The following is a 22,487-nucleotide window of genomic DNA, read 5'->3' as shown; positions in this document are numbered from 1 at the left end:
AAACTAGACCAGAATACTTGCTACGATTTTGTGTTTTTGCAGTGTAAGCTTTTTGATGTCTCCGTCTGCAGTGAAACACCTCTCTAGTGTTTCACTGCATTTCATTTCTGTCTGGACTGAACTATTAGACAAGCTATTATTTCCATTAGCTCTGTGTATTTGGCTTTTTTTCTGATACACAAAAATAACTCCTGTCTTAGTACGTCTGTGTTTTGTTTTTGTCTCTGCTCTGTCATCTTAAACCTTAGACAGTCACAGGAGATGGCTGATAAACTTCCTGTTTTTGAGTTTTGCTAAGAGTTAGTGTTAGATGTGCGGTAGTTGTAATGTGAATTTATAGCTAAAGGTATTCAGTTAACTTTTATCATTACAAGTGTGCCGTAGTGTAAAATGTGGTCTCTGTGCCGCATTCACAGGAGGAGCCGGGGTGTTAGCGGGGTTCAGTCACAACAACCACAATGATTGGAGGATGTGTCAGTGATTTTTGACATTAACTGAACTGTGAACACTTCATAGAGAGACGCCATGAAAAGAGCCTCAAATAACGGAGCTCAGTTGTCAATCAGGACATCAGGAGATGAAGCAGTTGCTGTACCTGCAATTACTGCCTCCATTTCACTCATTCATTCAAACCTTTAACAACATGAGATGTCTAAAAAGAATCGTGTGTGTGGCTGAGCAAAGAAACAAAAGCGAGAGGATGAATGAACACATACCACCACCATGAGTGTAAAAATCCTGGCGGTTCCCCAAGTGTGATATTCTTCTCCCATCGGATCTGTGAGAAACAGGGAAAGAGAAAGAACATTCAGGGCAAGAGACAAAGGAGTAGAATGAAAAATTAGACACTGCAGCATGTTTTATTCATAATGTAACCATTTTGCTTAACGTTCCTCCCAAGTTTAGGCTGACAGAGCGACACTCTGGGAGAAATAATCGGCCAGGGAGTGATCTATAGCACAGAGCAGAAGAGTTCGTGGGTAAGACAGTGTGACTGTCTTGAAGCAGCAGTGCTCTCCGCTGCCCTCAGAAAACCAGCCAAGCTCCTGCCTGTATCTGGACTCCGAGATAAGATCCAATGAGAGATAGCCCACCAACTGCCTGCTGCACACCCGACCACTGACATGGCTCCACACACATAAACAGCAAAGATTCAGGGCCTCTACATACAGTCTAAGAGCATGTGAAGACAGCATGACAGGGCTGAGATTTCTCTTTTTATATATATATATATATGTGCTTTGTATCAAAAAAAAGAAGAAGAAAACAGATACAAGCCCCAGGTTTCTATTAAAGTGTCTATCCTACAGATTTCCCCAGTGCCACTTATAATGATGTGATGTGCGGTGCGTTGTTGTGGGCCTGTTGATTTAATGCTGCTAAAGAGCTGAGTGCTGCACTGTGCAGGAGAGCAGAGTGTGGTGAAGTCCTCTCGGGGACCGGCGGCGTATTGTGTGGATACTATAAACGTGAGTGAGTGCGTGCGCTTCCCGCTAGAGGAGGAACAGAGGCTAATTAAGGCCGGAGAGGCCTGGTTGATAGAGCGCTCATTAGATGAGCAGGTGTATCTGTGTGGGACCTTAAGTTTATCTGCAACTATAAAAGTCCCTAATCTATTAAAAACACATTTGTGATTGCTCACATGGGTATTACACTATATAATTTTTCTTTAAAGTCTTGATGAAATCATGTTATACAAACATTTCGATAGCAATTTGCCAGGCATCTGATGGCGCCCACTTGTCATTTCATACAATGTGAGTTTGTATAATGACACAAAATTGTGATTTCCTTGCCTGGATGAATGAGTACCTTCCTTCAAATATCAGGAGGGGAAGCCGCACTTGAGAGGACAGTTACAAGTTTTACATATTTTGATGCACAAGCAGCAGGTGGCTTGGTCAGCAATGTCTCTCCACCAGCCTGCATCAACTAGACCAATGCTGTCTCTGCTGATGGATGGCACCAATCTCAAGCACAATATTGATTTCCAGTTCAAATGAGTACCACAGCATTAACATATGTAGGTTTCACAACATTAAACTATTCTTGCACGTCCAGCTGCATTTACAATGATTGATATGGATATCCAAGGTATAAACACTAGCAGAAAAACATTGTTGTAGTTGTTACTAAGATGCGTAAAGCTAATTACCCTGCTACCCGTGCACACCTATTGAATCAGCTTGCACCAGAAGTTGTTACTGCAGTTGGTAAATCTGGGAAAAAAATAAAACTCATCTACATGACCTCCTTGCCTCAGATTATCTCTAAGCATAGGTATGCCAACTTTATATATCTGTGTCACCACAAGATCAAAGACTACTGCAGTCAATGAGTCAGTGTGTCAATAATATCACTCCAACTTAATGCAGATCAGACATCAGGGATTGTTTATGGTCCCAAAAATTCAAGAGTAGAAATCACTTGACTAGACTGTTTTTTAAATCAGCTTAAAAAGAATTGCCAAAATAAAGTGTTTTCTATTAAAAAAAAGAACAATAAAAACCTGGTGTGCTGTTTTCAATGTGTTTTGTTTTTTTCAGCACTTAAGACCTTTTACTTGAAAGTAATCTGACAGGCAGAGTGAAGAGGAGTAAAGACATGCGGCAGTCAAACTCGGGACGGCCACTCTAACCACTGTGCCATATTGTAATGGTTTTTTACTGGTCTCTGAAAATCAATCAGACAGGCAAGTATGTGTGTTGCTGTTGTTCCGAAAAGTCCATGTTTATTGGAGATCATTGGTGCAGTTCTCAGCTGTGTCAGGATTGGGAATGTTACTTCTGCTGTCTGATCACGTCTCATAGTATAAAATAAAATTATAATTTTATGTAAAGTCCTCCAAGTTGTCAAGTCAATATTACCCAGATTCATCAAAAGAGGAGTTCCTGCCGTTACTCTCATGCTTTTAAGTTTTCAGTTGCTGATGTCAGTAAGCTATCTGGAGAATATAGCATTAGATGAACGCAAGTTGTTATAGAATAAATCCTGGGATAGTTGAGTCACGCTTGTGTTAAATCTGTATCAGTGGTGCATATGTTTAGTTTTTAGTTTATGCACCATCTGAATGAGGCCCAATTTCTCAAAATGTCTAAAAAAATGACACTCTGGTTTAGGTGAGAATCAATTTGTTTACGAAACAATGTCAAATGTATTGTGAAGTGATGCATATGTAGTATTTCCCTATTATCTAATGTCTTCCTATCCTACTAAAACAAAAGGGATAAATATAATAGTGTAATGAGGTATTTAGTTAAAAACTTATCAGAAATCCCCAAAATGCCCAAAATTCCATGTAGTAATAACACAATATTGCAAACCTTTTCAAATAAATGGTAATACACTGGAAATATTTTAGAAAGCCTTAACAGTCTCAATAAATGGACACTGATGAATCCTCATGCTGTGCATTCACAGATATAGCAGCATTTGAGACAACTCCATCCAAAAGACTTAGTTTGAATACCATGTGTGTTTGTGTACGCCATGTGAATTTGTCTGTGAATATGCAGTTTTAATTCAGATCTGTGTTTGTGTGCCTCTGGTTGCCTGCGACCCTGAATTTCACCCCTTTCCAGCAGCCCGACGATAAAACTTAAATCTCTGGGAGAAGATTCACCCGTAAGGCCTCTGAAATTATCAAAGCTTTCTGCAGCCCAACTGCTTTACCTCATAGTGCTGCTCTCCCCATCATACTCAGATTTGTGTTTTTCACATATTTATATATATATATATATATATATGTGTATATATAAAATATCAAAACCTATTTTTCCTGCAAACTTGAATTGGCAGCAGTCATCACAATGTTGTTGAGGTCAAATATGATATTTTTGTCTGTTTGGTAATTTTTTTTTTATTCTTTAAATCAAAAATCTCAAAAAAATTGAACCATTTTATACTTTCTGAAAGTTTTTTCAGAAGGGGCAGACAAATGAAAGAATAATGCAACATTTTATGCAACATCCTTGCAGCACTGTTGTAGAACAATAACATATTGATTTTATTGAGAGTAATTGGAGTTAATTTATCTGATTGTGTTAAGCCTTTATTTGCCAGCTTTCCACTTTAAATTCTTATTTACTGAACAGGGTGCATATTAAAGTACACACTTAAGCAGAGCCTGGTGCAAGTACTTTTACCAACATCTGCTGCACTATAAAAAAAAAAAAAACAACTGCTGCACTGTGCTTTTTCAAACTGTATAGCGGCTTCTGATTTGTAAAGTCATCATACAGTTTGAAGATACAGGATGAAGATGTTTTTATATCACTCGTTATATTCTTTTAATCAATAAATGTATCAACAAAAAGCACGCTCTGAGATGCATGTTTTGAATCGAGTTAAACTCAGATAAGGATTTGTGCCATTTGCTTCAAAGCATAAATGCATATAGTGCTGTATTATCTCCATTTACATATCAAAGGAAGTGATTCAGAACGAACACCTTTAATTGCTGCCCTTTTTTATGGTCTATATTTGTTACATTTAAGTTCTAAGTTAAAACTAAGTTTACACAACTTAGTTTTTCTATGCCAAGAAGTAAAATCCAACTTGGCAGGTCAGAGCTCCAAAAGCCTGAACGTCTCTATAAGGTTTTGCAACCAGATTTAAGTCTTTATTTTTTATTTTATTTCAAAATACAAGACTTAGCACATTTTATATATTTTTGTCTATCTGATTACATTATATCCAGTTACTAGAAGTAATTTCACCAAATAATTTGTTACTGTTTTTATCTATAACTACTTTTTACTTGTACTTGAGCAAAAGTATTTTAAAACAACACTACTTCTACTTGTTGACAACTTCTACTATACCCAGCACATATAGGTATGGAAGTGTGTTACTGCCTATCAATGCTAGTTTGATCTATTTTTGTACAGATACAAGAACTGGCTAATTATATATTTTTAATGAATTTTGTCCAATTCTTTCAAATTCAATAAATTTACCATGAGATAAAACATGTTTGACAACACATGTTTATAAAATTTATTCATAGTCTAGAGTCCTGAGTTCAATTAGTTGCAACACTGTCCATGTCGCTCTGACCCGAGCTAACATGATGACGTGACTGACAAATATGTCCTGGAATAAAGTGGCCAGAAGTCGACCTGCCTCTTCTTTCACTGGAAGTGAGCGTCTTTCACAGAGCTGAGCAAAGCCTGTGTGCAAGACACGTGTTCAGCTGCAGAAAGCCCCAACATGGAACCATTAGCAGGAAGGATGTCCATTAGGAAAAGGATGCAACACATTAGAGCCCTTACAACTTCTACCGACTAGAGGCATAATAAGAGGCTAATATCTCCAGTAGACCTTGAGCAAATTGTTAGGATTGGCTTCAAACAATCAAGGTTTAACTTGGCAGCCGTGGGCTTCCCTTATCAAACATCAAAACAGAACACAAACAACATGTCCTCTCAATATATCTAATTACACAGTTTATGATTCCAAATTGAACCTAATATAGAGGGGTGGTTAATCATCTTAAGTACAGTAGACCAACCAATGTTTGTATTGTTCTGAACATAGAAACTGGCTAAAGTCCACTGTTGGCTGTAAGAAAGGTCAGCGGTAGGTTATAGAATAATTGCTGAACCCGGAAAGACCTACAATGTAAATTCCACTGGTGGTTGTACAATAGAAGGGGAATCACACTCATCCTTTTTAAACAGGAAGTTTCATTATGAGGACGTCTTACCTCTGACAGGAAGGTCTGTGCGGATTTCTGTGCGCCAACATGCAGTAAATACTCATAGACGTATAAAGCTAACCTGAAAAACAAAGAAGAGAGGAAAACAGGTCGTCACATTTTTTGGTATCAGAATGTTTTTCTTGTGTCATTCTACAATTTAGAAATCATTGAAGGATTCACACTTATTTCACTATTTCACTGTAGGAAAGCAATGAAACAGGATGGTAAAACCTTTGAACCAAAGCAGGACCAAATTCTCACTGTTCACGTGAAACGAAGCCGAGATAAACAAGACTTTTACCGTGCGAAGATCGTATACATTGTAGTGAGGTTGTAAATGTGTGATGTAAGGCTCTTCAGCGAAGAGCTTAAGAGCTTTGGTGGCACTTGGCCATATCCCTGTGGTTTCAGGCTGTCTGCTGTCGAGGCGAGACACTGAAAACAAAACGGTGTATACACTCTGAGGAACACGGGACAAGGGAGAGAAGGAATGAGCTCGGACATGATACTCAGACATCACCCAGATCTACATCACATGAAAATGTGAAATACCTACATCTTTATCATGTCACACAATTATTTTTGGACATTGTGCATTAGCTATATTAGTCTTACTGGTATCTTTGTTTTCCTGTGATGATGTTTTTATTATTTCAAGGTTGACACTAATCAGGTAACATCATTTCACAAAATTCAATTAAACAAAAACTAGAGTGGTAACATTGCTCCGATCTTACAACACAAGAAAATGTTAGATGTGAAGTTCACAAAAAAACAGAGAAGATATTAAAAATACTCAAAATTCACAAATTTTCACCTATCACAAACACTGTTTCCAGTAGGATCCTGGTAGATGAAGTGGAGATATTTGTTTCTGCTGCTTTACCATTTGTATAAACAACTCAACCAGGTTGGAAATGACCAAAGACAGAAAAACCTCCCTCTTAGGAGGGCAGTACTTTTAATAGTACTCAAAACCTATGTGTTAAGGATTTTTGATTTTAAGTTCAGATGTTGTGAGAATCTCCCTTTCAGTTATAAGTGGAGATACATTGTTGATGTTACCACTATAAAATAACTTGCAATTAAGTATTGGCAAAGACCTGTGTGTAATTTTCACAAGTGGCGGAGCGTTGTTGTTAGCAGCTGCTGAAAGTAACTAAAAAAGTTTCTTTTAATGTAACTTAGTTACTTTTCAAATCAAGTAATCAGTAATCTAACTAAATTACCTTTTCAACGAGTAATCAGTAATCCGATTAAAGTTACTTTTTCAAAGTAACTATGCCATCACTGTTGATAAACTCCAATAGACAACAAACAACACAGGGGAAACCAAAGGTTCAAGGTTATTAATTATTAAGTTCTGGAGGTTAAAGAGTCAGGGTAGCATAATGAAAACAACCTTTGTAATAAATCTCTTGTATGACAATCATGGCAGCAAATCAAAAGATGGAAAATGAAAAATGCAGACGAAATTCAACAGACAAGTGAGTAGTCTTCTAGGTACATTGTAAATGTTCGTGTTTAGTATAAAAGGTGTTCTTTTTGATGTGCAAAAGGATTGTCTGCAAAACATGCTGCAACATGCTCAAGCATCACATCATTAAAGTCTATGGCATGTGGTCTCATATATGGAAAAAAAAACAATCATTTATGTCAAAGACTATGAGATGATTAAAAGTTTCCAGAGTTGAGGGAAAAGAGACTCATCCTGTCAACCAGGTGTTCTTTGAGCTGCTCACAAGTGATCACAAACAGTGTGAACGGAGCCAAAGACTTGCTGGCTGACCAAACCTTGCTATGTTTTTTTTATTATACTAAGTAAAATCAAAGCATTGGGACTCTAACAGTAAGAAAGGACATGCAAATTGCACACATCAAGCCCCTTTCAGCCCTCTGAATGAAATTCATATCTGTCTTGCTGTGAGGTATAATCACAGAGGGTAATGGTGAAAATTGGTGCTGAGATGAAAAATAACGCAACTTTTCTTTAGACCTGCAAGTTAGAAAGATTTTTCTTTTCTGTAACACCATTTAATGTTCAAAATTTTAAAAAGGCAAACATTAGAGACAAAAGCTTACATGATCTTTGAATTGTTAAATTTTCTGTTGGATTCAAAACTGTTAGTACTTTTATTAAGGATGCTAAAAAACAAATTGTTTTCCTTTACAATAAATGTAATATTGCGGCTGACCACCAGGGGGCTCGACTCACACCCATACAATTGTAAATTTTGCTTACAATATTCAGGGTTTCTTTATCTGTCCTTGGACAGCTCCCAGTCGGCTCTTCTGGCCAACTCTTCACTACTGTTGAAGAAGCTAACCGTAACCTCCAGACTACAAAGACCTTTAGACTTCAGGCAATGATTCCCGAATCTCCAGCACCAACCTCCGAGCATCCAACAATGTCTTGAGATTCTGGAGGTGGCAAATATCTCTACCCAAAGAGTAAATCAACTCCAAAACATGCCGCTGCCTCACACCATGTAGCTTTAAGCCAAGGGAGATGACACTGCCAATGCTCGGTAGTGACCGTGACCAATGGTGACAAAGAAACGCTGCTTTTCATGGAAGATACATGATCAGAGAGACGGATTCTGGTTGACTCCGGTTCACATAAGACCCTCATTCACCTGGCTGGATGAAGGCTGTTGTCTGCTGCTGGCTGTGGCCAATGGCACTCCCATCAAAACTAGCTAATGAACAAACTAACTCACTTTGGAGTCTTTTAATACAGGTTATATTAATACAGGTAATAAGTTATATTATTGCAGCATTTTTTGTTATTAGTTGCATCCTAACTACAATGAATGATTCCTAGCATCACTTTTAAAATTTTAATTGTAATCTGTAATTGAAAACACTCAATCTTGTTCTGTTCAATTATAACATAAACATTTACTGTCGTTATCTTTTTCTTTTCTTTCCGTTTGTTTTTCTTGCTGATTTGATATTGGCAGAGAGTTTATGAAGGGACTTATAATGAAGCCGATACATAAATGCAAACCTTCCTTTTCCAGGAGAACAAATTGTTACTTTCTCTCAGCAGCTGACTCATTCCTGTTACTTGTCACTGACTTTGCCTTATTAGTGCTCATCACACAGTCACCAGAAGGGATCTTGACAAGTATAGCTGGCCCAGACTTCAGAAAGCTCAAGGCTATCATCCCAAGCAACTCAAATGCTGTCGCCTACATTTAACTGAACTTTACAGACTCAGACAAAACTGCATCATTCTCTTCAAACAATCGAGGACAAAAGATGTACTTGCACCGAAGCAATCAGTCAACTAAATAGTTTTACAATATGTACAGACATAAATTTCCAGATTTCAGCGAAGCTGCAATGTTTTCGTCTGTAATGAACAATTATTTTTATACGGATCACATGCATTCAGGCCAGCACAGACACGGAGATATGTTGTTTGGGTCGATGATGCTGAGTGAATCAATATTGAACTAGGACAACAGTTGAGCAACCAGATTTTCTAAGCTTTGGATAATCAGAATTGAATGCAACTAAGTGGCATGAACTGACATCCATCTGCTAAAAGGAAAACAATTTGTTGCAGCTGATCCATACCAGCTTAAGCTCACAAAAAACAGAAAACAGCATCACAAACTTTTCTCTGTTTTAAAACCACATAAGCATCCATTTTTCTACTGTACACTAGCACATACAAACTAAATAACATTTAATTGAAAATGAATCATCATTAATGATTGTTTTTATTATTATGGTATAATACTGTATATTATTTTAAACACTAAATTTTTCTCCAAAAATCTGAAATGAAAATTATGTTTTAATATAAGTATAGCATGTATTTATTGTATTATTTTTTTTAAAAAAAACATAATTTCATAAGTAAGGATTAGAAATGGGTTAAAGCTGTCAAATCTAACATGACAAAACTTACTCTTACAAAAATAACAAATTAGACTTAAAACTATTATTTAGCATGCAGAGGAGGTCAAACATGTTAAACTGTTCCAGCCTCCTGAGATGTGACTGAACTAAAACAGGGTTCATTCAGTCATGAGTGAAACTAAAAAAGAACCAAATGGTTCTGTTGAACCATTTGGTTAACATGTTTTAATGGAGTACAAAGTTTGATCACCACATCAACAAGGCTGCTGTGACATTTTTTGGATGTGTTGATAATTTCACTTCATCAGTGCTGCAGCATTGTAACTGTGAATCATCTCTGAGTCTATGCTATGGCGTCTGCACTGATGAAGATTCACTCACTTCTACATGCCGGATGCTAGAAACTAAGAGTAAAATGTGCAATTTGATCGACTTTATGACTAATTTGGCTAATCGCCGTCTCACCACTCAGGACTCTAAAAGAGGATTTCAATTTCATTTTAGTAATGACAATAAAATCAAAATTAACAATAAAACACATACTTTTAAGCAGCAGTTATGTATGTTCCATGTGAAGCCCCTTCCTCTGGATTTGAGAGCAGTTTTCCGTGAGACACGAATGTGGAACAGAGAAAGTGCTGCACCTCTCTACATCTTTAGATGAAGACTAAGGAAAACAACAAGCTGAAAGGAAACAAACTGAAATGAAAATCTCCATTAAATTTCTTAATTATATTGGTAAGCATGCCCTTTTTATTGCCCTTTTAACTTTCTCGCAGAATGAGGCAAAGGCTATGTGCTGACTGGGCTCCCCTTCAGCTTAAGAGGTGCCATGACCGGAGGGAGCAGCATCAGGGAAACAGGGGCCAATTGTTTATTTTGCCAGTCCTCCACATAATGTACGACATCATTGCATCTTGCTTTCTTTTTCTTTTTCACTTTTAATTTAGTGACATATAGTAATGTGAAAAAACCCAAAAAAAGCTAAGGACACCTCTCAGTTAGTTCTTTATGGAAAAAAATTGCTGATTTAAAAAAAAGGTCTCTGGCAAGGGGAGTGAGATAAAAAGATAATAAATAAGGGTAATTATTTTACTCATTAAACAAAACTGAGAAAATGTTAGGGCGCCATTCCTGTCACTAACTGGAGTTACATCCTTTTGCTGAAAAAACTTCAGTGAGATACTTCTTGTAGTCCTCTACATGCCTCAGGGGCCAACAGGGGTTTCTTGCCATGTTCAGCTCATTTCAAGTCGATTCGCATCGTCTCAAGGAAATCAACATCTGGTCTTTGACTCGGTCCAGGAGTTACTGATATAATTTATGTCACGTTGCAGGGTCCAGTTATGTTTCGGCTTTTATTTTTATACAAATAATGTGATAATTTCCTCAAGGAACTTGTGCTACATGATATGATTCATGATGAACTCTTTGATGGTGAGCTGATCAGCGCCCGCTTCAGCAAAACATCCCCAAACATGACGGTTCCACCTTCAAAGTTTAATTTTATGGAACATATTACTTGGCTCAGGTTAAACATATCCCTTATTTTTTCTAGTGTTTAAATAATTATACCTTAAACTAATATGTCCAAAGACCATTATCCCAGAACGTCAGCTCTTTAGTTTGCCTTTATTTAAACTTAGTCTGGCCTTCATGTTTGCTTAGAGAGCAACAGTTTCATCCCTGCACACCTCCTTGGAAAGTCAAACATGTGCAGTATTTTTTTTTTTTAAATTGTAGAGACGCGTTTTTGTTTCAAGAGGTCTGTTGGAGGTCTATTGTTGACATTATAAGGTTTTTAAGATTTATTTTAATATATGGCGACCTTTTTTTTTTTTTGCAAAAGTCTGTATTTTTATTTAAAGTTGTTTATTTATTTACTTCTGAATTTTTCCAGGCACACAGCAGCAGGGTTTTTATGCATCTCACATTACTAATGAATTGTTGACATGTTATTTCACCTTAAGTTGTTTTAATATCTTTATATTATGACACAATATTCAGTAAGGGTTACTGCTGCCGCTTGCATGCACTGGAAGCAGAACAGTGAAACAACTTGATGCATTTTCTCTGTTCAGTGGTGTTAAAGAAAACATATGTAAGAAGTGCTCCAGCATACTGACTTAATATTTCTGAAAACAGCCCTTTCCATTTAAGGACATTCTTTTTCCCAGTTACATTCACACGTTCTCCTCTGTTTCCATTGTGTCAGGCTGAACAGTTCACATGGCAGTGACGTTATGGTGAAAGCAGGGGGAGTCCACCGCTGTAATGTGTAAAATTGAGCCCCTATTTGCGGTGTGAAACACCCAGCAGCAAGCGTCAGTTCCTATATATCCCCCTTTTTTCTTTTTTGCGCCGTACAGGATCGCACAGAGATTCCCAAGAGTTCTGCGGCAATGAAATTTTCATGGCGGAGGCCGATGTGATCTGAGGGGCGCTGCGCACCAGCGATGGGCACCTGCCCTGGCTGCGATGCATTATTTAAAAACACTCATTCAATCCAGGCTTCAGGGGACACCTTTTGTTACTCTGTCAGAAGCAGTAAGTGTAACTCTGCAGAACAGGACCTTCCATGCAAGCCGATGATGCAGTTTTCTAAAAGGAGCATGCTCAGTACGACAGGTGTGCCTAAGAGAGAAACCAAATCGGCGTCTGGTTCTTTTCTCCTCTTTGGACACCAGAAAACTAAATTCCTCTTTAGTGACCCCGCCGCTGCTTACACGTGTCACTCAGGAATAAAAGATGAGATGCTTACGAGACAAACCACACATGGCCTTCTTCTCAGTGTCTCCCATTTCCTCTCCTCTGGCTTTCACCATCTCACTGATGAAATGCAGCAAAAGGAAGACTCTGATGCAAATCATACGCTACGAAGTGGGAGATCAGACTGAGTGGGAGGAGGCTCGTTTGACCTGTAACTGACTCAACATCACGGCCCATGATAGTAGGTTCACTGAACATCTGTCTGTCATGCTCTTTCAACTACAGAATCATTTGCATCTATTTTTACTCCATACTCATTAAGCAAGATTGTAGCCAGAGGACAGGGAAAAAAATGTCTACTAGCCCCTTTGTGATTTTCTCTCTTTTTTAGCTCCACCTTTTCATTCAAGCGGAACAGCACTTTGTTTCACATCTATTCATCAAGAAGATCTCTCCGCCTGCCTAGTCCTGAGGACCAAAACCTGACATTTAGCCCCAGGCTGTCCCAGCCAACCTTCCCTTTCCTTCACTTGCCCCCAGAGACGCGGGCATCCCAGCTGAGTTTAGCCAGCTAAAGCACAGACAGTTAGAAAATTAACTTCCATGTCCTGATTTGAATAATTCAGCAGTGATCACAGTGCCAGAATGAGGTAAAAAGTGCAAAGAGGAGATGAAGGAGGAAGAAGCTAATCTAGTTTTTGCTTTTAGAGAGACAAGAAAAAAGAAATAAACAGCTCCTCACGCAACTAATCATTGATTTTTATATATATATCTATACATTTTGTTGCCTTTTAAACCCAAACTTCAAAGCGTTTCATGTGACAAACCAGCACAAACGTAGCAGGTAATGTGTAAATGTATTCAACCCCCTTTAAACTGTTGACCCTGAGCCCCATTTCCCTTCAGAAGTCGCCAAATTAGCCTCCCAACCCGTTTCCTTCTAGTGCTGCCCTGTTTTTAACTCTGAGCAGCTTCCTTCACTGCAAAAACGCAAAATCTCACCAAGTATTTTTGGTCTAGCTTCTAGTGTAAATATCTTATTACACTTACAATAAGACAAATTAATTTAAAAGTAACTTTTCAGCAAGATATAGAAGCTTGTTTTAAGTAAATAATTCCTTAATATTGATGGAAAAGTACTTGTTCTATTGGCAGACAAATTAACTTATACCATGGGAAAAATGCCTTGTTATAAGTTAAATTAACTTATCAAGTACTTTTTCATCAATATTAAGAAATTATGTACTTAAAACAAGCTTCTATATCTTGCTAAAGATTTACTTGTAAGTTAGTTTTGTTTTATTTCAAGTTTGCTAAGACATTTGCTGTAGAAACTAGAGCAAAAATATTTTGTGTTTTTGCAGTGTTATCCATGTTGAAGAAAAGCAACTCCACAGCATGATGACGCCACAACATGGCTCCATGTAGGGATGATATGGGCTGACATGCGGTGCAAGTTTTCTGACACGTTTGGCAGGAAGTTCGGTTTTAGTCACAGCCAACCACAGCACTTTCTTCCACATGTTTGTGGTAAACTACAAATCTCTCTCAAATTATTTTCAGCAATGATTTTCTTCTTGGATTCTGTGATAAAGGCCAGATTTGTAAAGTGAATGACATGATTGCTACACCTGAGCTGTGCAGCTACTCTAGAGTTACCACGGGACTGTTAGTAGCTGTCCTGTTTAATGATCTGCTGATCTCTGCAGATGGATGATTATGTCATGATTGGTTTGAACAAAACTTTGTGAATTGTTCAAAGCTCAGAACATTGTTTCATAAGCTAACCTTGCTTTAAAATCCTCCACGACATTTTCTGTGACCTGAGTCTGCTGTGTTCCTTGATGTTGATGTTTGTTCTCTAATGTTCTCCAACAAACTATAGCAACAGCTGAATTTATACTGAGGATAATCTACACAGGTGAAATTGACTGCATTGGTGTCAGAGTGAAGGGAGCTCAATATAAGACGATCCCACACTTTACAGATTTTTATTAGTAATTTGTAATATATTTTGAAACCTTGGTGTCACTTTCCTATCAATTATTATGAACTCCTGTATTTTGGTCTGTGTGGTCAATAAAACACACTAAACTTTGTGTGCAATTTAATAAAATGTGGAATGGTTAAAGAGGTAAACAAGATTTCTCTATGAAATATGAAATGTTCTGCTGGGCAACAGAAATAAAGAGTTATATGAAGTCATATGGAGGTGAGTGAGAGGCCTGGTGACTGCTTCAGACCTCTGTGAAGCTGTAAAGATGTTTCACTGACGCTTATTCCCAGCGCGCATGCCGTTTCTGTTTGCCTGTCTTTGTTCTGGCGGTTCCTTTGTCAAAACAAATCAGTGTCAATGAGCATGTAAACACAAACGGCTTTAGCCACGGGTTAATCCAGACATTTCTCACACATGCAGAAATGAATGCATCTGCATTCATGTGAACACATCATGGCAACAAGATCATCTCAATGGTACCGGTTTAGCTCTGATGATCTCCTTTTACCACAAAGAAACATCTCAGGCTTTTCTGAAGATTTAGGATAAGGAGTATTTTGGATGTTACTGGTACAGGTTTCGCCATTAATGAGTTTCATCAGCAAGTAGTTAATGAGGGCAACAATGACATAACCTACCATGAAGCAATTAGTCCAAATATTCAAAACACTCATCTGTTTCCTATTATCACCTGACACTCACCTCATTGCTGTTCGCACAGATGCTTTCCTCTGTATGTTAATAAGAGACAAACTGTTCTGCTCGGTGTGCAGTGTTGCCAAACTGATTAACAACTTCAGGCACAGAGCTTCAATATTTATACTGCCTACTTTATTTTGAGTGCGAAGGGCAACAAATTTGTGCGGATGCACCAAAAGCGGCTGACAACAGGCGGCATTAATTGACTGTTGACACATCTGAATGGGAGCGCCGTCACCCCGAAGGGCGTTGGGGGTAAATCAAGGGTTTCTTTACTTTTTCTGAATACTGTTTCTGCTTGTGTTCCTGTGCAGCTCTTTATGCTTCCTTCAAAAGACTAAAATGCAGATGGCTGAGCCATCTGTGTAGAATCAAAACCATGCATTCAGAGCTGAAGATCCCCCACTAAACGGCATGTAAATAGGTGGGAGGAGCCAGAGGAGGAGCGGAGGATGTAAAGAAACTTGCGTTCAAAACAAACTGATTAACTTTGCACTTGAAGTTCTTCACCCAAACAAGTCTAGAATCACTTGAAGTCACACCAAAAATACTGTAAACAAATAGAGCATTAAAAAATTATTTTGCTCCCTGACTGCTAACTGTGGCCCTTCTTAAGAGAAGATGATTGATCAAGCTTAAACTTATTTTTTGTGAATGGAACCTTTAATTTAGGTTTACTAGAACAAACTGAAAGAGATTTCCATTTACCCTATGAGAAAAAGATCACTAATTTTAAAGCTGCTGTGGTAAGTTCTTCCATTCATCCGTGACTTTTTATATATATTTCTATACCCGCTTCTTCCTCTGTGGGGAAATGGGAGGTTCTGGGGTCTTCCCCCAGCAGTTTATAGGGGCGTTATCAGTCCTTCAGAGAGCAGCAGAGACACACAGAGTACTGACACACACCACAGGGAAACTTACAGCAGCCGTTCAACCTGACATGCAAACACCAACATATCCTGGGACAAACCATGAAAGGTCCCAGCTGGGAATCAACCCCAACACCTTCTTGCTGCCTGAACATCTGTCCCTCTGGCTTGACACCAGTTTTTACTCCTTTCAAAATTAATTTTAAGTAAAAGTCCACCGGCGAGGCTTTTTCTGCCAAATAGAAATGATTGATTTTCTTTGATTTCTGACTTGTTGAGTCCGATTTCTCTTTCTTAGGTTTAGAAAACACGAAAAGACAGAAATGTTGTGAGGGTTCTTTATTTTTCTAGAGATAGCATCGCATCCAACAGAAAATGAAGGAATCACAAGGTTATGCTCATTTATGCATCAACACAAATGCAATTAACTTTGATCAGATTTTTACAAAACTAAAAAGTGCATCAACGTGAACGCTGATGGTTGACACAGTTATAGACTGAAAATGACTGTAATTCTTACTTTTCATGTGTTTAACAAATAAAAAGAGAAAAGTTGCATTTTTCAGTAATTGACTCAAACAGAATCAAACAAAGAGAATATCTTCCAATTCTGATCTGAATGGTTTTATATGACAACATGCATCGGTTTTTCCTCTGCTTTTATGATCACAATAAATCTGTTTCCATGAGAGCTCTTATGAAAATAACCTTACACAAAGATCTGGTGTAAACACACCCCTACACTCTACACTCCTGCTACCTGTGACCTGAGGAAAGTGAGGCCAGACGGCTGAACCCCAGTTATGTGGCGGTTTCCTTGGTCGTGTGGAGGAATCCACCAAATTTTCTGCATGCCGGTCTGTGTTATGTTGCTGAACAAAATCAAGTCTCAGTTTTAAGGCTTTACAGGATTTTTTTTTTATCAAACACTGTGCAACACAGCATCCTAAACACACTCAAACACACTGTTGAGCTTGTATCTAGGAACATTTTGTACACTACGCCAGAGATCCACAGCATGTAACTGAGAAGTTCAGTGTAAACCCTTTTTTCCTTGTGTTTCAATTTCAGATTTCATCACTTTGCGGATGTACACACCAGACTACCTGCAAAATACCAACAACTGAACGGCCCTCACAAGAGACACCTGAAATAAAACTTTATTACCAAGGGAGCCATGGATACAAAAAAAAAAAAAAAGCTCTGACAGTGACAACATACTGTCTGTTAGTCGCTGTCTTTGTCTGGTAAATAGGACAAAATCTTGAAAAACACTGAAGAAACTAGCTGTTGGAATATTTCAGGAGGAAAGTTAAATTCCTGAAAAGCAGCTGCAAAACGAAAAATCAGAAAAAGAAGTCAAGAGGTCTGCTTGTTGTTTTCAACACAAGCATGAGAAAATTTAAAAAATTTTGCACTGCAAGAGCAAAGCAAGGAGGCAGTTTATCAAAATGTTTATGGACATAACCATTAATATTTCATTCTACAAGTTTTTCTATGAAACATTAATGCTCTAGTGTAACTCATGTGTTCTGTCCACACCCATGCGATCTGACTTCCTCCAGCTGTGCAAGCAAAACATTTCTCTACACTAATATTTCCTAAATTTTGGTGTCAACAAGTTTTGCGCTCCTAGCTGGAACATTGCATCACCTGTTCTTCATTAAAACAACACCAAGATAAACATGCAAGTGCAGCACCTGCACTGTAATTCCAGCTTACTTTTGCATTCTTATTTTACTTAATGTCATGAAATCTTTCATACATTTTATTAAATTAGAAAGACCCGATGACAAATTCTCCTAACAGGAGCTGCAGCTCTGATGATAAACTATGTCCTTAATGCCATATGCATCCATCTGGAGAGCCTTCTTTTCATTAGGCCAATATGTAAAGAGTTGAATGAATATGTAAATATGAATATGATAATTCACTGAAGCCGCTGTTGTGAGCTCCACGATTACAAGGGAACATGTGTTAGCCCTGCGGGGCGAGTTAGGGGGACAAGACAGGTGAGGGGAGAGGGCGAGACTTTTCTGTGATGTGTGGACGTTACCTGCTGGCCTGTGACGGATATACACACCGTATACACTGCTTTGCAAAAATATTCACTTTCTCACATTACGTCCCATTTAAACCACAAACTTCATTGTTTGTGGGATAATGAACGAGGGTTCTGAAGCTCCTTCATGAGGTAAAATATTTAAAATGTGGTGGCGTATTTAAACCCCTTTACTCTGCCGCTTGTGAATATTATCCAATGCAATCAACTGCCATCGGCTAGTAAAAGATTTGACTTTTGTGTATTTAAAGTTCTGCAAAGGTTTCAGGACCAGGAATGTGCCATTTATTAGGTGGATAAAAAGTTTAAAGCTGAGTTTAGATGTAAAACAATATTCTAAGCTCTAAAATTCACTAGACATTCTTCAGCTAATCATCTGAAAATGTGAAGAGTGTGATTGAACTGCTAACCCGTGGTAACTCTGGAGGAGCTGCAGAAATCCACAGCTCAGGTAGAATCTGTTGCCAGCTTTTAGTCATGCACTCTACAAATCTGGCATTTCTCAGAAAGTTGCAAGAAGGAAGCTATTGCTATGAGAAAGTCAAAGGAGGTTCTGTTTGAAGTTTGCCACCAGCCATGGAAGGATATGACATGGATGGTGCTCTGACCAGATAAGACCACAACAAAATGAAACTTTCTTGTAAAGTTGGTAGAAAAACTTTAATACCGCAAAATGACCCGGAAAAACTTATGACCACAGGGGAAATGGTGGTGGCCACATCATGCTGTCATGATGCTTTTCTTCAGCAGTTTCAAAACTGATGGACAGGAAGTTCATTCACCTTCCAGGAGGACAACCGAAGTAACAGACAGGGCTCCATTGTTAATGGTTTAGATAAATTGTGTTAATTTCTTATGATGGCCCAGTCAAAGTTCAGACTTAAGACTAATTAGAGCCAGGGCTGAACATGTATGTCTTTTGGACTTTCATTTATTTAAAAAAAATGCTGAAAACTGTGTATCATGTTCTTTCTATTTCATAGTTATGCATTTTCTAATAAATATATGGAGCATTTGTAATTAATGTGACAAAATGAGAAAAAAGTTCAAGTGTTGTGAAGTTTTTGTATATCACTGAACACGTTTAAAAATGTGATGTCTAATGGAAGCAGCAAGTTGCTACAAATAAGTGACAGATATTTAAATGCAAGGAAACAGCAGGATGAAAAAACAAACAGGAGGGTTTTTTTGTAATTTAAGCAACCTTGAGTTAGATGCATTCATCATTTGCAGCTTTTCTCAAAAGACTTCTTACGAGTTAAATTATTAATCCTCCACCTACACTATCATTTGAAATACATGCTGCCTCTGCGCTGATTTCACTCCTAGTGACACATGCAACATAATCCACAGTCCCCAGAACAAGCGAGCAAAACTAAGAACTGACTAAAGACACATTATCTGAATTATAAATGGCTTTTCATCATACTGTAAATAACCCAGGCTCCACAAACTGGTGTAAACTGAGATGCTGGCGCTTCATATGCAATATTAAAGCATCATATGCTGGTTCAAAGGTCAGCCTGCCTCCTGCTGCTCATAAACTCACATGGGACTGTTTTCATTTAGGATTCACTCCTCCATATCAGCACACACAAATACACAAACCCTCAATTTTCCTACGAAATAATGGGAGTTCAGGGTGAAATCAGACGCTCCGTGCAAGCAGATGTGCACAAAGTCGTACTCGAGGAAGCCTCCACTAAGCGCATAAGTGACTCACATCACTAGAAAGCCTTATCAATTGAATATGACACGGCAGTGCATCAAAACATATAAGAGAGTCTCAAAAGAAATTATGTTTCCATTACAGATGTATGATGGTGGTCGTGTAGCCGCACAGCCTCACAGGACTTGACATTGTTTTAGGGATTACAACTGCATCTCCACGGGGAGCCCGGCTCGCTGTTCCACAAACTCTTACTGTTTGGTGCGTAATGGTGACAAAACAGCACCACGATCATACAAAAAACTCCCCGAAGGCTCACGTAAAGAAAAAAACTTTTTTATTATTATTATTTTACCCCACTGAAGCTGAGCAGAAAAACGACAGGCATCACTGTGTCGGGACTATATTTAAAAGTTGCTCATAATAAACCAAAAAACGAGTTTATTAGATAAAATCTAAAATGGCACATGTATTTTTTTTGGATGATATCTGCTTGAAATAAAGCTTCTCTCTGAAATAAAAGCTGCGGTTTTCACTTTAAAAGTTGAGCACTATTGTGGCTGCTGAACGGGACAGAGCTTCCCTCCTCTTGCCGCCTGAAGTGCCTGCGCCCCGTGTTTTACGCACCAAAAACGCGCAGCCTGAGCGCTTCGAGCCGCTAAAAAAGAACCAAATCCATCCGAAGCATCCAGCGGCTTCATCCCCGAAAGTTTCACGGAGACACATGCGAGCAGTCCACGCTACCACGGACACATGCTTTCACCCCGACGACAATGCCTCCTCAACTTTTACCGCCGCACAAGTGCGCGTTATAAATAACCGGGTAAATAAAAAACACAATCCGTGATCTTGTCCAACATCCCGCACCAACTTACAGAGCTGTTCGCTCACATTGTTGGGAAACGACAGGCGTATAATTACACACGAGAAGTGCTCTTTTTTTTTTTTTAAGGAAAAAGTTTAAGAGACGCATCTCCAAGGTGGTCGGATGAGTTGAGGAGGAGCGCACTTTACTCCGGCGCACTCCTTTAAATTACACTACCTAGTTTAGAAAGTTGTGCGCCCCTCCGCTGCCCCCCTCACGTTTAAGCAGGTAAAAACTCTGACAATAAAGCAACACAATCCACTTACTTTTCTCTCGCTTGGCTATCGGAAGGGACGACAGCTCCTTTACCTTTGGCGTACATGCTGAATTCTGTTTTAAGACTTTTGCCCCACTCAACACCTGTCAAAGAAAGCAGCCAGGAAAACGCTCCATCTCCATAGCTACCCCTTTAGTGTTTTTCCTCCCCCCTCCTCCTCTTCTCCTCCTCCCCCTCCTCCTCCCTTCTCCCCATCCTCTTCCCTCCTCCTTCTCTCTCCCTCTCCCTCCCTCCCTTCCTCTCTTTCTTTTTTTTTTTTTTACATCTCCAACATTGGCCACAAATCAGGCACAGTTTCTACTGGGGGGACTTGAAACCGTCAGCAGTTGGATTTTTTTTTTTTTCTCCTTCTCAGTCGCTGTTCCACTGACCTGCTCCTCCTCCCTCCGTTCTGCAAACGGTGGGGGCTTCTTAAAGGGAAACGCACACTTTTTTTGTTTGTGGAGTTTCATCAACATGAGGAGAAAAAAGGGGTGGATGGGGAAAGGTTTGCCGGGTACTTTTACTCCTCTGTTCGGGACAGGGTAGCTGGTTTATCCTCCCTCTTTTGTCTTTTAAAAACATACCAGGACTTTGACAGGCCTTGATTCATTCACAGGGATGGAAATATTATCTAATGTAGCCTTTTCTTGCAGGCTCTTGCCTTTGTGTTCTATATGTAGTGAGTGAAGAGAATTGATAATTAAGTCTAGTGGCCTTTACATGGTCAGATCACAACTTGCCATTTATTTCTTTTGGATGTGTGGCCTGCTGATTCTGGGTTTGTCTAATTGTTACTTTTTGTTGTTTATTTTTGTGACAGTAACAACTGGAAGAGGTAGCAAGAGTGTGGAGAAGGAAAGTCACCAAGTAATATCTCTTGAGGTACTCCACAAAACTGATATTCAGGGAAAGACAACAATGTTAATGTATTTCATTATAGGATCAATACTCAATGAAAGAGCTATTGTATCAAACACAGGTTCTACAGATGCACTGATCAGGCTTGTTATAGAGATGCACTAACTGAGAAATTCAGTTTTTATTTTATTTCTTGGAGATCAGGCCTACTACTGTAATTCAAAGTTTGACTGAATTTATTTCCCCCCAACAGGACAATAATGCATAAAAGATATAGTGGAAGTTATCAGTTCCAAGAATACATTTCCTTAGTGGAAATTATGAATCAAGCTGAACTGTTGACATTTTTGTATAAGTACAAATTAATTTTTCACATATTCTACAGTTCAATCATTCTGTGACATGAGAAAATATGTTGTTTCAATTAAGACAATAAAAATATGTCTTGACTTAAAATTTCATCTTTTTCTACATGATTACAGTGACAACATGCATTCAAGATCATACAAAAGGAATGAATGGTAGCTTTTAGATGTATAGGCTAAAAATCTGAAATGTTTCTCTTATCGTTTTCTGACTTCTGTCATTTTTGCATAAATACTTTGGTTTTGCTTCTTAAACAATAATTTTATTTATTCAGCTTACTTGTTTATGTTGTTACTTGATATATCAGATATCAGATGTACCTGTGATAAGAGAAGCACTACCAACGCCATAATTAACAGGTGATTAGATTAAGCACTCATGCGTCAAATAACTAATCCTTCAAGTGTTACATGCAGAACCAATAAGTGATTTGAAGCTGCTGATTGTTGTCACACTGAAATCATTTGCAGCACAGCTCTGTTCCTTGCTGGATAAAGTGTCTCCAGGTTGTGAAGTCAAGAGTCGAAACAAAAGCTTTACAAGGTGATCTGTGCTTATCTT

At 38.5% G+C, this 22,487-nt stretch overlaps 1 protein-coding gene across 2 annotated transcripts in view; it reads right to left on the bottom strand.

Annotated features, from left to right (window-relative positions):
- Positions 1-20,878, bottom strand: part of ssbp4 (single stranded DNA binding protein 4) — a 105,566-nt gene extending 84,688 nt beyond the window's left edge. The window contains exons 1-3 of one of the 2 annotated variants that reach the window (XM_032572018.1): positions 20,710-20,878; positions 5,708-5,780; positions 717-778 (exon numbers count right to left, since the gene is read on the bottom strand). In XM_032572018.1, the coding sequence (XP_032427909.1) occupies positions 717-778; positions 5,708-5,780; positions 20,710-20,765 (191 nt within the window). In that variant the 5' untranslated portion in view covers positions 20,766-20,878. The remainder of the gene's footprint in view (positions 1-716; positions 779-5,707; positions 5,781-20,709) is intronic. The other variant, XM_032572019.1, reaches the window with a different exon arrangement.
- Positions 20,879-22,487: the final 1,609 nt, after the last annotated feature.

The sequence above is a fragment of the Xiphophorus hellerii genome, chromosome 9, assembly GCF_003331165.1.
Source record: "Xiphophorus hellerii strain 12219 chromosome 9, Xiphophorus_hellerii-4.1, whole genome shotgun sequence".
Taxonomy (NCBI): domain Eukaryota; kingdom Metazoa; phylum Chordata; class Actinopteri; order Cyprinodontiformes; family Poeciliidae; genus Xiphophorus; species Xiphophorus hellerii.
The sequence above is the reverse complement of the archived record's forward strand: the minus strand, read 5'-3'. Positions and strand labels throughout refer to the sequence as shown.